Source organism: Lacerta agilis, chromosome 5 (genome assembly GCF_009819535.1).
Source record: "Lacerta agilis isolate rLacAgi1 chromosome 5, rLacAgi1.pri, whole genome shotgun sequence".
Lineage (NCBI taxonomy): Eukaryota > Metazoa > Chordata > Lepidosauria > Squamata > Lacertidae > Lacerta > Lacerta agilis.
In genome coordinates this window covers 92,142,033-92,160,123 of record NC_046316.1, presented here as the reverse complement: position 1 = coordinate 92,160,123, position 18,091 = coordinate 92,142,033, and the positions used below count along the sequence as shown (strand labels likewise).

The window sequence follows — 18,091 nt, the reverse complement described above, 5'->3', positions numbered from 1 at the left end:
CACAGGCAACCTTGCGTTCGAAGGAGGAAATCTGTACCCGGGATTCCTGAAGGGAATAATTTTTTGCTTCGTTTCTCCACTTTTTTTGGAGGTCACAAAAGTTTCCATTGAACTTCAAGAGAAAAAAAAATCTTTGTAAAGTGAGTTTTGCCTGCACATGTGGGAGGGAACCAGGGGCAGATTTGACATCCTCTCTGTTTCTTTTCTAAGTAAGACCACAGTTAAATTGGGGCAGCAGGTGGGAGCCTTTGAAACTACCCCCCCCCCGGAAAAAAACACCATATGTTTAAAAAACTGTGGGGTGGCTAGTATGTCGTATTCAGATAGGAAATATCTTTTGGTTTTTTTGCAATGCTCTCATTCGTTTCAGCACACAGGGCATTTCTTGTGGATTAGACCCACCTGAACACACACATACTCCTCCGCCAGGACTTTGGAAGCGTACATCTAAGAGTTAGGTTATTTTCTAGCTTGCTTCAGCATCACTCCCATCGGACGTATGTATAGGAATACTTTTTGACACAGGTTCTTCCTCTGGCATTCTGTGTCCCAGCACAGCGCAATAAATTAATTGTAGCATCAGTCTACTCGTAACTTGGTAACCCGCAGTTTCCTGAAAGAGCAATTCCTGGTACGACTTTTAACTTTCATTGTCAAAATCATCCTACAAAGAAACTGCTGTTTGGGGGTAAAATAGCAGAGCCCTTGACCTGTGCTTTTCAAAAATGATCTGTTCACTGGGTAGGAAAGTGGATTATTGAAGTAACCGGAGACCAGTGGCTCTGTTGCGGAAAGAGAAAAAAGTGCTCTTTGGTGGATTTGAAAGAACGGTTTTTAAGGATAATTCTTTTCATGAAGATGAGTTAATCCAGCATTTCCTTTCCTGCATTCTTCTGCCATCTACCCTTCCCCTTTATTCATTGCTTCTCTCATGTGTTCAAAACCTGTAGCTTTGGAAAGTGTGCAGGGGCAGATGAAAACCATGTTAGCAGTTTCTGAAGACTGGATCTGCCCAGCAAGCACCGTAAAAATGAGATGAGAAGTGTTTCAGACACTTGTCTCCTCCCCTTGATTCTAACAGATTTCCAGGTGGAGCCAGCTGTGGGAATTGGTGGTCATGTACTGAAGCATTCATTATGCTGATTCTGTGAGAAGGACCATAGGGAGGGAGCTGGGTAATCAGAATGTGGCAGGAAGCAAACCATGTCGTCACTTAGGTGAGCAATATTTGGGGAGCGGGGAACAAGCCTGTGTGCTGGCTTCAGAGCCACACCCCATAGCCCCTTGCAGTATCACAGAGGATTTTTGGGGGTGGGTGGGGGGGTACTTGGGGGCAGCAAAATCCTTGGCTGCCTCCATGCAGTATGTTCTCTTGTGGCACCCAATGCAAGGCACTGCTCTCAGTAGTGATTCCTGGGGAAGAGAGGCCCTCGTGGCCTGTATGTGAGGTTCACAAAATACAGCAGAAAACACTGGATGTAATGACGGATGGCAGGAGGAGGTGATAGAATAGTTCAGCTGAGACATGTAGACAATGGATTTTGAGGAATCTGGAAAAGAACCTCAGTCTGGCTGTGTTTTTGCTTTTGACATGCATTTCCTCTCCCCAAGTGTCTCAGTGGCACTGTGTTGAAACAAAGCACAAATGTCATTTTTGCTATTCCTCTTGGTTTTCCTGGGCTTTAGGTGGGCATCGTCCTTTTTGCCATTCTCACGCTCCCTCTGCAATCACTTCATTTCTACTTTGATGCCCTTCCTGGTTAATTTTGCCTTGCTAGGCTCTCGTGTCCTTGCAGGCTGCTTAGTTCCTTTTTGCTTCATGACCCTTGGCTCCCAACTCTCCTCTGAAGCACATGAAGAATATTTTTAGCAAAACAGTAACGTATGGTTGAAGCAACAGTTTTCTTCTAGCTCGGACGGCCCCAAGGCCTGCAGGTGCTGGACGGGCCACAGGACTGCCTGCCTCTTTGCTGACGCTGGGTGTGCCGTGTTTTGTGGGTGCGGTGTTGCTGGCCAGAAGGAATTCTTGAGGAACTATATCAGATGCAATAGCAGCATTGAAAGCCCTCTCCCGGTTTCCTTTGCATTTCCGTTTGCCACTTTGCGGACCTCTGATTCGGATGCTTCACCTGTTCTGCTGCTGTGCCTGCTTCACCAATTCTCAGCCACTTGTTTTGTACACATCTCTGAGTTTTCTGTTATTTATGCAAGCAGGACCGTCTCAAAGTGGAGGGAAGCAAACTTAGCATAGCGATGTGGGTAAGAGAGGAGAGATTTCATGAAGGTTAGTCTTTCACTCCTACACCTCTTTTTTTTTAAACATATAACAGTTTGAAGGCTTCAGCCCAGTTACCAAAAATTAGCAAGTTCATCACCATATACTGTAAAAACATATTCTACCATGTCAAGTTCAATCCTTTACCTAGGCACCTCAGTCTGTATATTATGGTGGGTTGAGAAACGGTATTTCCTGCAGCCCAGTTGTACAGGTCATCTTTTAACGGCAGGAGAAAAGCAGCAATGTTTGTTAGTGCGGCTGAAGCTCCCAGCCCATTCCGGCAGGACGCATGCAAGTGGTTGGCCGAAGCCCTTAAGGGCCAGAAATTCTTGGCATGCTTTGCGAGAGGACCCAGAAAGGACTGCATCCTACCAAAGACATGCCTTTGTGCGGGGCTGCAGTGGATCTGCTGGTAGAGCTGGGCGCTCTTTTGCCTGGGCAGTCGGTAATGCCCAGGGGTATAACTGCCAGGAAATAATTAAGCACAATACGGTGGTATTGCCTCCCACGCAAATCACCACCTATGACCAGGGCTAAAGCATATGACATGCTTTTTTTAAAAAAACAAACACACACACAAGTGCTCTGTTTTGTGTTGCGTCATTTTGTCTCTTCACTTTATTATAATCTCATGATGGCAGGAGTTCCATGAATGGACATTAACAGCGTGAAGGAAATCCAGATCCTTTCAGCCGATCTCATGTTTTATGTATTATACCAAAAAGAAAAAAAACCACTTGAGTTTTCTGTTGCTAGTTTTAAACGGCTTGGGAATTTTTGTGTTTTGTTATATTTATGTGCAATTTTTTTCCTTGTATTCAGTGGAAAAAAAGCTTTTGTTTTTTTAAAGAAAAGTGTATAGAATTCTATTTTGTGTGTTGAAGCAACAATAGATGGTTGTCCTCTTCTGGGGAGTATCAGTGCAAGAGATGCCCCATTCCACAGATGGTGCTTGCTGTTGGGTTCCTATAAATCATTCTGTTTTTGTTACCTGTCCACAAGCAGTCCCAGGCATATGTGACTGTTCTGAGAATCAGGTGATTTTCCATTCCAGAACTTGACACTTTTATTTCCATCTTGCAAGGGGTATCCTTCATTCAAGGCTGCTCCAGCAAAGGATTGTGCTGTTTGCAGTTTGGTCTCTTATTTCCTCCCAACAGTGCAAAGTAAGCTTGAAAGCTTTATACAATGCCCCCCCCTTGATATTTGGGAAACTGTAGATGTTGCGTGCACAATCATTTTATCCCAAATGAAGCTGGTTGTCTGAAAGGACCCAGTGAACAATAATTTATGCAGCACAAACTCAGTGGGCAAGCTAGATCTCTTCTGCTTGTCCCGTGAACACTGACTACGGAGTCCATCCTTCATCCAGTGGAGGCTCGTCCCTTCGCACAGGGTTTCCCAAAGTTGGGTCTCCAGCTGCTTTTGGACTACAACTCCCATCATCCCCGACCACTGGCCCTGCTAGCTAGGGTTTATGGGACTTCAAGTCCAAGAACAGATGGAGACTCAAGTTTGGGAAACCCTGTGTTTAGGGCGAGGCACTGCCCCACCAACCTCAGTGTGCCCCCCAACCACCTACCACCTCCCTGCTTTCTTGTATCCACTAAGGGTTGGCTGGGCATTTCATTGTATCTGTACCCACCTACAGTTGGTCTCTCTGCCTCCCACCCTGCCAGTCCCAATGGGCACCAACACGCACTGTATTAAGTAGACCTTGTCCAGCTTTCCGCTTCCCACCACATAGTGACATTAGCATGGGGGGTCACAACTAATTTGCTCAATGGAAGGCAAACTCACCTTGTTGCTCTAAGTAGCCCCTGCAAGTTCTTGCTAGATCAGGCCCAACAGCCTCTGTCTGTCCTAGGGATGGATTGCAGTCTCACCTCTGGGTAGATGGAGAGTATCTGTCTTCCTTTTCGTTGCTGGTTAATCAGAGAGGGCAGACTTGCAGGAAAAGCAAATGCACTGACTTCTGGCACAGTTCATTAAATGTGTCCAAGAGAACAGCTTCTTGCAAACTCTCCTCTGTGAGGGCTTGTGCAGGAGCTTTTCCTGACAAATCTCTGCCACAAAATATTTAAAGGAATCTTTCCATGACTGTTCAGTAATGGCCGGTGCTATTATGTCTTGGAATTGTTCTTTTAATTTTGTTTTTGGGGCAGTGGGAGGGATATCCTGTAAATTTGGGTGGGTTTTTATATATATATATATATATATAAAGCATGTTTTGCAGAAGATTTGAAGGCCTCCATTTTCAGTGCACTGCAGCTCTCACATATTCATTCTCCTCTAGGCTGGCACTCGGCAGAAAGCCCAGAGGATAAAGACTTCGCTCTTGTTGTTTCTCCAGACTGTAAACGTGTAATTAGTAGTATAGCTGAAGGATTTTTTTAAAGAAGTTCTTTCCTGTATTTGTATGTCTGTAAATACATTCCATAGTTTTCAAAGACTATATAAACATCATAATATCATGTACTTTATTTTAAATTGCCTGTATGCTACCAGTCAATTTCTAGCGCACATGATATTATAAACTTCAAACCCGGGTGATTTGAAATAAAGGCTGAAGCTTTAAAACCTGCGTTTGTGAACAGAAGCATTTATTCTGCAGTGGGTTTGTCCAGTCTCTCACGTGCCCTTGATTGCTTCTCTCCTGGGAGAGGGAGGTTGAGCAGCCTTGTTCCTTTGCTTGTTCAACATCACAACATCAAACGTATTGCTGCTCCCAAGGGCTCATCAAGTTCCTGTAGGATCAAGTTGGGATCCTATTCTGCGCATGCAGCATGTGTGATTATTAGAGTAGTTGTCATGTTAATAACTACTTGGTTTTGCTAGTTTTCTAAGGTCTTCATGTACATGTCCAATATAGGAACCACTCCTAGGGTCCAAGGTCCCTTCAGCCCCCCCCCATAAAACATTTGAGGCAACTCCCCCCCCCCATTGATGGACATTGCCATTTAAATGGTCTTGTGATTTATTATGTGGGGCATCAATATCTGCCCACCCTCCAATATTTTATTCCGTTTGGCACCCCTGATGTCCACTTATCACCAGTGACATTCTTCATGGTATATCTCTATGCAGTTAAAGCTTAAAAAGGTAATTTACACAAGCATCTTGTGGAGATGACAGAACATATTTCTTTGCAGCTTTCCTGAGCTCCAGCAGAGGGTGGGGAGACAAGATACAAGATTGCATCATATGGTCCAGGCTAATTAACACAAAATGTTGGCATAGCCTGTTCCACTTCCAAAGCAAGAAAAATAGAACCAGCAGCTTCAATGCCCTCCTGCTGACTGGGACCAAAATAGCAAGATCTCGAGCCGAGTGCTAAAAGCTTTTATTAATTCTGATCCTTTCAGCAAAGACATACAATTGTCCCGTTCCTTCATCCCACAAAACCGTGTTGCCCAAATGCCCAGTGTGGAGATGCCGCAAGAGCTGGGCTCTGTTCCCATCACTTTTTCTTCTTCGCTTTCCCTTTGCTCTTCTTCGCTTTCTCTTTGGCGGTTGGTTGCTCTTCTTCCCAGAGTTTTTTGAGGGCCTTGTAAGGGCCAAGGAATCTGCGGACCATCATGCCTCTCCACCAGGCCTGCAGCTGAAAGCAAAGAAGACGAGAAGGGTGTGCGTGCAGGAAGGAGACACTGGGTGCCCACACTACCTTCCAGCTGCTGCTCAAGCTTTGCCAAAAATGGGCTCCCAGAAAGGACTGCTGTGCAACAAGTCCAGTTCCCCTAGGCTGCCCCCCCACCTCTCTAATGAAGCAGGCCTGGCTTGAGTCCAGCATTCCATCTGCTGCCTGTCTGCTCCAAGTCAGCCACAGCATCTAATGCCCACATTTATCCCATCGCTGCCAGCTCAAGCTGCAGAAAGGCGCAGCCTTGGGTACACTCCAAGAAAGCATCTGAGTGGGAAATAAATGGCATCTGTTTCAGAATGTCCCTGGGCAGCCAACATGCGAAGGCACGCTGCTGCTGCTGCTGCACTGAGGAGAGCAAATGGGTGGCTAGGATTGGATTTTGGCTACCCGTGAAGCCAAACACAAGGCTGCTTCTCACTTCTGCAATATGGTCGTTCAAATACGCTTCTTAATGTGGTAAGGCAAGGTCTGCTATTCATGTAAACAACTGATAAACAAATTATACTTCATGCTGTACCCTAGCTAACTGTTGGCTAGAAAGAGCTACAGAAATGGCTATGGATCCCACAGTGTTTCAGGCCTCACTTAATATTGCTTTCCTATATGCATGTTTTTCCCTCTTCCAGGCCAGTCCTGCGGCTGATGGAACTGAAAGCGCTGGTCTCTGGCTAGAGAAGACTGTTCTTTGTGAGACAATCTGTGGCTGCCTCTTTTACCATACAAGGATGGTCCAGGGAAGACCCTGCTTCTTGTTTAGCTGATAATACTTATCTGAGGAAATGGCTCTGTTAGGTTAAGGAGAGTTGCGCTGGAGGAAGTTGGAGAGAACCCCTAAGTACCCCTACAGAAGCAGATGATTCTGCAACCATGCCCCCCGCATATAAAAGGATTAGAGGCCCATCCAGATCTGGAGCCCTGAAAGGGGAAGCCATGAGATAGAGCAGCCTTTCCCAACCAGGTGACCCCCAAGCAATTTGTGCTGCAACTCTCAGCCCCAGTTAGCATAGCCAGCAGGTTGGGGTGGTGAGTGCTGTGGTTCCGCAACATACAGAGGGCTGTATAAAGCAAAGGAGATGATCTGCTCCACATGTTGGGATAGGGGCAGAAGACATGGTGGAGGAAGAGGTTTTCTCCCCGCCCCCACTTCCAATTTCTAGTCCCAGGACTCCAAAGGTAAGGCTATATTGATTCATCTTACCTTCAGGATACTCCTCAACTCCAGAGCATCCTGTTCTATTTTCTTCTTTGCAGCCTCCTTTTCCTTCCGATCCTCAATTATAGCTTGTTCACATATAAGACACTGTAGAATGCAAAGAAACCTTTAACTTGAGCTTGGAGGTGGACTTTCGCTGTCACCTCTCACCCCTGGACTCCTTCCTTAGCTTTCTAAGGTCCCTAGCAAATTGGAGCAGCAGTGAGGATGTGTGGATAGAGCGACCCCACATAGAGCTGCCGTGGATCACCAACGGACCGAGGAGCCTGACTTTTGAACAGATGGTTGTAGCCCCAGCATCAGCTTTGCTACCTACCTGCTTGGCCAGTTCCTGTAGCGCTGCCTGGTCAGCTGCTCTGGAGGCCTTCAGGGAATTGAGCTCTTGCTGCTTGGCTTCTGTATCCCTCTCGTACTTATCCATCCAATACTCCAGCTTCTCTTCTATGCTCTGCGACACACACAGGTAGACATTTCACAACACTCTGCATTTGTCTCCTGACCATTCCGGGGCATGGCTTAGAGCCTGGCGCCTCATGCAATGACATGATATTGGAGGACTTGCAGAATGAGGTGCTTGGTGGGGACGGGGGGGTGATCAGCTTATCACCTTGTCTAACTCTCTGTTGCTGTTGGAATGCTATTTCAGAGATCAAAGCTACGGTTCCAGTCCAAAGGTTTGTGTCATTTCCTGTATATACGCAAAGCAACTGAATGGAACGGGGATGATCCGTGAATGCAAGGTGGCGCTCTTGTGTGTGTAAGGAGCAGCAACAAGAGAAAGAAAGAGAGTCACAGGGAACTGGAATGGGCAATAGGCTGCTGTATGCAGTACCTTAGATGCTTTCTAAATCTGAAGTTCCCTATGAATTCCACCCCCCAAGATACCTTCTGTCTGACCTGAGGTGGTCAACTTGTGTGCCGGCAGCTCTATTCTATTCCGCTTGTTCGAAAAGATGGGGTACAAAGTAAGGAGGCATCTGTTGTGCAGGGCGTATTTTGAATGGAAGAGCAATCATGTGAGCCGTGTGCACACACAAACACACCTGCCATGTGCAGTTTAAAGTGGTACAGCTCAGGCCTCTGATCTTTAGATACAGTAGGGTCTGGGTCCACTTGCTAGCTCAACCCATAGGAAATGTATGTCAGTAGAGAGTAATGATTTGGATTAAGGGTGGGGAATCACATAAACCTCTGAAGGACAAGGAAGTTGATCTAGCAGTTGGCTGGAGAGTGGATGGCATTACAAAAAGTTATAGCACAGATGGAGGACCTGTAGCCTCTAGATGTGGGACACCAACTTCCATGAGCCTAGCCAGCATGTACATTGGTTAGGGCAGATGGAAGCTGTAATCCAACAACAGCTGGAGTGCCACAGGTTCCACATGGGGCACCAGAAACCTTTGTGCCACCTACCTTTTGCTGCTGCTTAAGGAAATTCTCAATGTCCATGTGGACTCTTGTCTCCTGCTCAGTTTGATTTCTCAGTTTCTGTAATGGGAGAAAGAGTTTGCATCAAACTTTATTTGGTTCTAAGCGAATGCCAAGAGGGTTCCCCTGAAGACCTAGAGAGGGCATGCACCACATCCCTCTCTATGCCATGTTGCAGAGTGAGTTTATGGCCCCAGCCGTAGTATAGTTGTACAAAAAAAATGGTCAATGATGCCACCCCTAAATTCTGCCCTCATTTTCACTGCTGCCAGCCCCATGTCATGACTTGGCTAGCCGTACAGTGATTGAAGGTTGAAAAAAGACCAATAGAAACCGAGAACACTGTGCAATTGAACCAGGTTAAGTCAATTGAATGTGAAAACCAAGAAGAATATCCTGCATATGAGCCAGGTAGAACTTTAAATTTGCATGAAAGAGGCCCCAAATCCCACTCCTTGCCATTTAGGATCAGGTAGCAGGTGATGGGGGGGGGGGAACCCTGCCCAAGACCTCAGAGAGCCTCTGCCAATCCGAATGGACAAGCAATCTGACCTGATACAAATGTAGATTTCTATTAATACCAAGGTTAGCCCTTGACTTGATCGGGAGTTAATCAACTGCTGCTCACTTAATCTGAACTAAGGTTCAGCACAAGCCTTGTTTCTGGCACCAGGAGGACTCAGCTCTCCAAAATAGTTGGTATTCCTGTGTGGAGCAACCACACAGCAGTCCTCTTTGGGTTGAGGATGCTCAACCAGAAGTCAGGTTACGCTGCTGAGAAAAGTCTATACCAGGACACTGAACAGTGGCTGCCTCTATGCTGAGGCCACACATGTCATCAAGGCATGCCCCACACTCTACTGCAGATCACCTCCCTACAAATGCGTATGGCCCAGGGCAAAGTGCTTACTTCAATTTCATTCTGCAGATCATTCTCGGCCTCAAAGCATTTCATCTGCGTTTGAGCCACCTGGAGGTCTGTGTCCTTCTTGACGTAACGATTCTCCATGTCTGTTTTAGCCTTCATCTCTTGAAGCTGGTCTTTGAGGTATGCAATCATCTCGTTCCGATTCTGTGAAATGAGAGAGTGGGCTTTAGGACTACAGGCAAGGGAGACTTGATGTGCTGGTCTGTGGTCATCCTCAGACGTGCTGCTTAAGACTGAACTGGCTTCTGCCTTGCCTTGCCTTGCCTTGCCTTGCCTTGCCTTGCCTTGCCTTGCCTTGCCTTGCCAGGGTATGGATGGGCTTGCAACTCAACAGTGTGTCCTATGGAACATTCCAACCTTCTCACTGAGGTAGAAAACATGTCTAGACTGCACCACTCCAGATGGGGGTTTACATCACTGAATGCTCCTCTGTACAAAAGATTCCTTTTCTCTGGTGTGCCACTTTTCTACATGCATGGATTTTTCCTTTTATAAAAAATGAGCCCACCCAGACATGTTGCAGCCCAGACACAGATCGACTATCTCGGGGATATCTAGGCCTTTAAGGATGACTTCTGTTTTGCCACTAAGGTCTGACTTACTGACTACTGTATTTGGGGCTGAAAAAGAAACATTCTGCTAGGCAGTTGTAAGTTTTAAAAGAGGAAAACTCAAGATCAAACAGGATTCATTGACTGTAACGTGCCTGTTTGAAGCTAGTGGAGGACAGACTGTTGCAGAATAAACAAATTCTCCATTCAGCAGGCAAAGCCTTAAGCACTATGTTGTGGGTTGAGCTGGGGGAGGGCTTTGGTCTGAGACTAGAGCTGCTAACAGTACATGGGAAGGAATTCTATCTTTGAAAGAGGGGGTTAGCAACTGAGTCCTGCTAGCACAGGAATCCATGTTTGTGCCAGCCCCACGATAGTTGTGACACATGGAGGAGGAGTGTAGCTTTTTATTAAGGTCCTAGAATTTAGTGCCAGAAACACTTGGATCTGATGTTAGCAAATGCAAATGAGATGTAAAAAAAAAAAAAAAAAATAGATCAGACCAAAGGCCCACAGATCCCAGTGCTGGGTATCCAACTGCACCAGACTCAGTTGCCTCTGAGAAACAACCAAGCATCCTCCCTCCTCAGTTTGTTATCCCTCCTCTATAACACAGCTAGTATTCTGAACATGGAGGTTCTCTTAAGCCAGAGGTCGGCAACCTAAGGCCCATGGGACACACGTAGCCCATGGGGGGTCGTTTAACCGGCCCATGAACCCCCATTGCCCATTCGGGGACCCCTGCTGCCTGCTCGGTCGGCTCCTGTGTGCCACACTAAACTGGCACAGAGCAGAGCGGGAACCGCCTTCCACGATGCTGGCCGTCTTCCCATTGGCTTCAGGAAGCTCCTGCAGCCAATGGGAAGCTGTGCACACCTCCTCCACGCCAGAAGGAGTGCCGGAAATAGCATTTGTGCATGCGTGCGCGCACACTCTGGCCCACTGTGACGTCTACGGGACCGTGAACTGGCCCAAGCCACAAAAACATTGCCAACCCTGTCTTAAGCCTCTCAGGGGGCATTCTGATTGGTTGCTGTAACCCCAACCCCCAAACCCCCCTTTAGATCTGTAGGCAGGGCAAGCATCATGCAACACCTTCCCCAAGGAGAGGGCCTGGGCAGCCCTCCAGAACAGCCCTACCTACTGGCAGGAGACAGGGCCTTTTCAGACAGCTCCCACAATACCTTGCTATTTTTAAAAAATGGCAAGAGGAGGAACTGTCACAAGAACAACAAATCAGAAAAAAACTTTTTAGTGATGACCAATTTCCACTGATAGATCTGAGCCTCCAGGTGTTTTATCTGACCCTTTCTTAAAGCCATCTAAGCCCCAAATCCACAAATACAGGTGAAACTCAAAAAATTAGAATATCGTGGAAAAGTCCATTTATGTAAGCAATTGTTTTCATTAGCTACTGGAGTTAAATATATGAGATAGACTCATGACATGCAAAGCGAGATATGTCAAGCCTTTGCTTGTTATAATTGTGGTGATTATGGCGTACAGCTGATGAGAACCCCAAAGTTGAAATTGTTAATTTGGGGTTCTCATCAGCTGTATGCCATAATCACCACAATTATAACAAACAAAGGCTTGACATATCTCACTTTGCATGTCATGAGTCTATCTCATATATTAGTTTCACCTTTTAAGTTGAATTACTGAAAGAAATGAACCTTTCCACGATACTCTAATTTTTCGAGTTTCACCTGTTTATGTGTTCTGCTGCATTCCCTAGATCTGGAAACTTTCTGCTGTGCAGAGCCCATTTTGCAGCCTGAGCTTCACCTGTTGGGTGCTAATTTTATTAATTTCATACTGCATTTCAAAGGGGGGTTTAAAGGGCGTGGCTGCCTAAAGCTCACCTGTAGCTCAAACTCCTTTTCCTTCTTGACATCACTGAGCTGCTTCTGGAGACTCTTTATCTTCTTCCTTCCCATCTCTTCCCTAGAAGGCAAGAGGGGAGGGAAAGGAAATCCCTGGTTTCCGGGGGCACATCAAGACTTAGGCCGGAAAGGGGACTTTTGGGCATGCACCCAGAGTTCCCTCATGTCAGCTGGCAGCAAACTGGCAGGTGCTTTATCAAACTCAAGAAACAGGCCATGTGATGATGATGATGAGGATGATTTTATTATTTATTTCCCGCCCATCCGATGGGTTGCCCCAGCCACTCTGGGCAGCTCCCAACAAAATATTAAAAACACAATAAAACATCAAACATTAAAATTATTATTAAGGTGCTTTATGTGTATCTGGTTCAGAAACTACGACTAGTGCAGAATGAAGTGGCCAGACGGCTCACAGGAGCAGATTAAATGAAATCAACAGAAATTACTGGCAGCACGACCCTCTGCTGCTGAGAGAGCTGTGATGGTCACTACTGGGTCAGGTTCAAGGGTCTTCTGTTAATTCACAAATCCCAAAATACCTAAAAGAGCACCTGATCCCTTATACTCCACCTCGATCACTGACTTCCTCTGATGGGGCATTTCTGGTGGTTCCTCACTCCCCTGATATTTGGTTGGCCTTCACTGGGCACTGAACCCTTAGGGTGGCAGGTCCTGCTCTGTGGGACTCCGCCGGAAACAGTGGTGGAACCACAGCAAACGCCCGTTTATTGTGTGAGGAGCAGCTGTATGATGGAGCTCTTTGGCTCGTTCTCTCCGTTTATTAAGGGTTGGCACTAGTGGCTGGTGGGAGGCCCTGCCTGAGCACCTGGAGAGAGACTGTCAGTCAGTGTGGACAATGCTGCGCTAGTCAGCCTGCCTAAGTACAAAAGAGGCAAATTCTAAAATAAAACTCCAACCTGAGGACAAGGTTATGCAGGTTCAACTTCTTTTCATTTTCCAGGTCCACAGCTAACTGGAGGGAGTGAAAGGTTCCCAGTGCCAGCATTTCCTCTGTCACGTCTTCCATCACGTCGCTCGTGTATTTCCTGGCAGGAAAGGAAGGAAGTGCTTAAGTCCAGTAGGCAAAATGACAGGCGAGATTTCCAGCCATTTAGCGATGGCTCCAACCGGATCGCGTTTCAGGCCCTTTATGACTTGGCACTGGCCGTGCACTCAGGCCAGTTGAAGAGGGGAAGTCTGCCCCCATGCTGCCCTGAGCACAGGGGGGATGCCTTGACCTCTGGAGGGACCCCCAATGCATGCTCAGGGTGAGGGGGAGCAAGGCATGGGGGAAAGCCTTCAGAAATACACTCTGGGTAGGAGTGTAAACCCTCAAAAAACAGAAAGTGTAAGAGTTCCTCATGAAATCAGAACTCGAAAGAATATGGTGCAGATAAGCATCTTGTGTCCCATTGCCTGACCAAAGGGTCTCACCTGTCCGCCTGAATCTTCTTGAGGTTCTCTGGGGACAATGTGCTCTGTTTTGTGGCAATGTTGAAAAGGTAGTTGGCCCTCTTCAGCTCATTGCCTGTGTCCTTCAGCTGCCGCCCAAGTTCCGCAATCTTGCCCAGCTCACTGGGGATCTTGGCCTGACTCTCTGCTCGGGCGTCCATCAGGTTCTTGTACCTCAAGCTCAGCTCCTTCTGGTTTGCAAGAATGCCCTGGGTCTCTGTATTATTAAGCTGAAGAGCAACAAAAATAGATCCTTGCAAATAAGGGGCAGAAAAGAGAAAGAAGGAAAGCAGTCATAGCCGTGGTTAAGTGATCAGGAGGAAGCCTGGTGATGATGATGATGATGATTAATAATAATAATAATAATATTTATATGCCGCCCATCTGACTGGGTTGCCCAAGTGGTTCTCATGCTTCCTCTACTTGTTGGACTAGTTGCTGCAGGCAAACAACTGTGGGGAGATCTTGCCTTCCTGCCCTCTTTCTGGGCTTCCCAGAAGCCACCACTGAAATTTCCCACACGGAGCCTGGGTTTCACTAATCGAGGCTCTTCTAGGTGTTCTGGAGCACAAATTTCTCCTTTTCTCCTGCTTGGGGATTTAGAAAGCTGTGGGGAGGCGGGGACTTTCAGTCTTGGCAACTGATCCATGGGACAAGACCTCCCAGGGATGAGCTGCTGTGCTTGTTAGGCCTGACACTCCACCAAGATCTCATATAATGAGGGAAATATGGAGGAGCAGTGCTTAATCTGATGAGCACAGGCAGAACATCTGTAACATTCTCTGTCTCAGCAATCATGTCATTCTGCCCTTGCATGAATGCACACCTGAAGCACGCTGATTTGCATGGGAAAATGAAGCTATCAGTGGTCTGGAGGTAAGGTGAAAACTCCATAGTAGAGCACATCCTTTGCATGACTAACAAGCCTGGTGAGACCTTGCCTCAAAGGCCCCGGAGAACTGTTGCCAGTCAAAGCAGATCGTGTTGGGGAACATTTTTCATCCAAATCAGGGTTGGTGAGAGTTCTGAGGGCCAGACAAAAAGGCCTAGAAGGCTGCATTTGGCCCCCAAGCCTGAGGTTCTCAACCCCTGGAATAGACGGGACTGAGCAGGATGCATTATTGGTCTGAGTCAATATTACGAGCTTCTTAATTTTTGTGAGTTACCAGTTGAGAAAGATGGCAAGGGCAAAGGATAAGGTGGAATGAAGCTTTGGGCTGCCCAAGAGCAAGATGATTTATAACATTATGGGAGATTAACTTCATAAGACTGAGAAGGAACAAAAGAATAAATAAAAATAATAGAGACAACTCCAGAACGGTAGGATGCTGGGCAAAAATTATCAGGCTGATCCTGATAATAGTGGAGGCAGGGGGCAGGGGAAAGAGTGTGAATGCATCCTCAGTTTCCCTCTCACAAGTCTGTGGTGTACTTACATCGCTGACATCTTTGCGGCCCTCATAGGAAACTGGCATGATGAAGCCAAGAATGGCAAGCTGGTCAACGCAGTCCTCCAGTAGAGCAGAAAATCGTACCGCATCCAGAGGCAGGAGCCTTGGTGTCTGGATGCTCAATTCCCTGTAGCCAAACAAGACAGTATTCGCCATTTAAAATGCAAACAGAATACTAGAATGCAACTGTCCCCAAAACTGGTTGCTGCTGCTGTGTGTGTGTGTGTGGGCCCTGAATTTTGCACCTTCAAGTTCCAACGTCATCTAGAAAAGCCTCTCCCCAAGACTTGAAGAAACAGCCTGCTGCTTCAGGCCAGTGGCCCGTCCAGTCCAGCATCTTGTCGCCACCGTAGCCAAGCAGACCCCTGTGGGAAGCCTGCAAGCAGGACCTGAGCACACGAGCCCTTTCTTCCTCCTGTGGCATCCAACAACTGGTATTCAGCACTACTGCCTCCAACCATGGCTGGTAGACCCTGATAACCTTCATTAAGTTATCTAATTCTCTTTTAAAGCTATCCCAGCTGGTAGCTGTCCCTGCCTCCTGAGTGAGTTCCAGTTGAACTATGTGCTGCGTAAAGGACTTTATTTTATCTGCCCTGAATCTTCCGTTAGAGGGATTCACAAGTTCTAGAGTTATGAGCGATGGCTGTGCATAATTTTATATACAGTGGTACCTCTGGTTACATAACCTGAAACTGTTCTTAACCTGAAGCACCACTTTAGCTAATGGGACCTCCCGCTGCCGCTGCGCCGCCAGAGCACGATTTCTGTTCTTATCCTGAAGCAAAGTTCTTAACCTGAAGCGTTATTTCTGGGTTAGCGGAGTTTGTAACCTGAAGCGTATGTAACCTGAAGCATATGTAACCCGAAGTACCACTGTACTTCTATCATGCAGCCTCTCTTACTTGCATTTTCTCTAAACCAGAAAATCCCAAATGCCGCATCCTTTCCTCTTAGGGGAGTCGCTCCATCCCCTGGATCATTTTGGTTGACCTTTTTGAACTTTTTCTACAATATCCTTTTTGAGGAAGAACTGCACACCAAGACCAGGACCTTGCACTTAGCCTGGCAGCTAATTGGCAGCTCGTTGCAAAGACGATCTAAAAGTAACTGATTATATATACATCAGGATGAGAAGAGCCTTTGGGAATGCAGAACGTTGGGTAGGCGGAGGCTCATATGGGGAGGTATTATAACCACACAAGAGAATCCTTATTCTCATCTCTGGAATGTTGGAGGGGTTGGCTGGCGTTCAAGATTAAACAGGCATTAAGTCGTTTTAATTTAACTGGGTGTTTTGTTTTCATTATTTCATAAGTTTTGCTTTATGCTTAATGGTTGCCATCCACACTGAGCCCTCTGGAGAAGTGGGATAGGAATTAAATGAAGAAACTCTGTACTTGGGATGTGTTCTGATGACTTTTGCTGGATGAACTTGGGTCCTCTTCCTGCCATGCAAATCATGTCTTTGCTTTTTTTTGTTCCTGTGATACTAGTTCCAAGACCAGGAAAAACTGGAAGCACTTCAGTTTAACCCACAGTGCCCTCTTTGGGGAAACGGAGAGGTTAACAGGGTTTCATTTTATTTAACAAAATTGATATACCACTTCTAAGCGATTTATGAAATTATAAAATAAAACGATCAGTAAAAATTGTTTAAAAAACATTCCAACATGTCTGGCTAGGCCACAAGTTTGCCAACCCAGTTTTAAGGGGCTATATGTGAGTTTATAGAACATAGCAGGCACACATTCAATTGGGAATGTACTAAAAATGATAAAGAGCAAAACAGTTTCTTTCTTTTAGTATATCAAAACAAATATTGTGGAGCACCTAGCTGGGAAGGATAAAATGGAACTGTGAGAAGGGCCATTGCATGAAAAATGAGCCTGATAAGAATGCTAGATGAGTGCTGGACCTTGGTGAGGAAGATTCCAAACGTGCAGTCTAACCATTTTTTTAAAAGCTAAAGACTAAAGAAGTTTATTTTATGTACCTTCTTTTCAAAAGTCCACCCACGTAGTCTTCACAGAAGTGTTCAAGTTAAAAGTTTTCTGATGACTGTCCCACCCGTGACAGCATTTTTTCCTTAATTTTGTATCGTTAAATTTCTTAAACTTAATTCCTGATTGCATAGTTGTAACCAATAAACATTGATTTAAATAGATATGCTGAGTTTATCAATGATTCACCTCCCAACTCAGAGTTTTTCCATAAATCAAACTTATCTCAAGCTCCATGTCCTTTTTTTGTCCCACCCGTGACAACACTTTCAACATTTAATAAAACTGTCAAAAATATCCATAGAAATAATAAAAAATTAGTAAAATGTTCAGCATCTTATTAAGAACATAGTTTAAATTTTGGTTGTTAATTTTTATGTATATTTACATTGTTACACATGTGTGAATACCAAAAAACATGGTCAAAGTGTCCCACCCGTGACAATGGAATGGCCCAGAAGGAATACTGCTGGATCAGACCAAAATCCCATCTAGTCCAGCATCCTGTTCTCACAGGGGGCCAACCAGATCCCTGTGGGAAACCAGGGAGCAGGACGTGTGAGTGCATTAATAAAATACAATAACAATAACAATAATAATAATAATAATATATTATTAATATAATTTTATTTAAAATACATGTGCCCCAGTGCCTCATTCTGTACAAGAGATGGCTCGCAAAAATGTCTAAAAACAGCAACAATACACCCCGACCCCCGAAAGAGCCCCTCGCCAGTTCGTGTCTCAGGTGCCCCTCGTGAAGAGGAGAGCCTGAAAGCAGTTGTCCCTGGCAGACGTTGCCATTCCAGCAGCAGCCCTGATGCTAACCCCCAAATCCCCGGGTGCACTTCCTAGGCCGTGGCGAATTAACTGTCGTTGAACCCAATTCGGCACAGCTGATACGAAGAGTTTTTCGATTCTGAGATCCCCGCATTGAAAAGGGGGTTGGGCTAGATGACCCTTGGGGGTCCCTTCCAACTTAATAAGTAACCAGCGATTTCTTTCACTTTTCAAATTGGCCATTGGGCGTAACGCCCACCCCGAGGAAGAGCTCCGACCCCCGCGGCCTCCCTTCACACGACACACTCACCCGGCGGCCTCCATGGCGGGACCCGGAGTGGTCGCCATGGTAACCCCTCAAGCGGCAGGAGAGGTCCTCACCGGGAAGGGCTGGCCTGGGTGACGCCTGCCAGGGTGGATTTTTTTTAGATTTTGGGCTTGAAGCGCGGCGCAGGAGCAGAAAAAAGCCTAGCCC

At 46.2% G+C, this 18,091-nt stretch overlaps 1 protein-coding gene across 4 annotated transcripts; it reads right to left on the bottom strand.

Moving 5' to 3' along the window:
- Window positions 1–5,602: 5,602 nt before the first annotated feature.
- On the bottom strand, window positions 5,603–18,011 carry IQCG (IQ motif containing G). 4 transcript variants are annotated; one of them, XM_033150886.1, is made up of 10 exons: window positions 17,927–18,011; window positions 14,819–14,960; window positions 13,365–13,612; window positions 12,848–12,976; window positions 11,907–11,988; window positions 9,473–9,634; window positions 8,548–8,622; window positions 7,451–7,582; window positions 7,120–7,221; window positions 5,603–5,879 (listed from the first exon to the last, which is right to left on the bottom strand). In XM_033150886.1, the coding sequence occupies exons 1-10, from the start codon at window positions 17,962–17,964 to the stop codon at window positions 5,739–5,741; spliced, it is 1,251 nt and encodes a 416-aa protein (XP_033006777.1). In that variant the 5' UTR covers window positions 17,965–18,011; the 3' UTR covers window positions 5,603–5,738. The 4 variants fall into 4 exon arrangements, with proteins under 4 accessions (XP_033006777.1, XP_033006780.1, XP_033006778.1 ...); XM_033150889.1 differs by lacking the exon at window positions 7,451–7,582; XM_033150887.1 differs by lacking the exon at window positions 12,848–12,976.
- Between the last annotated feature and the right edge of the window lie 80 nt (window positions 18,012–18,091).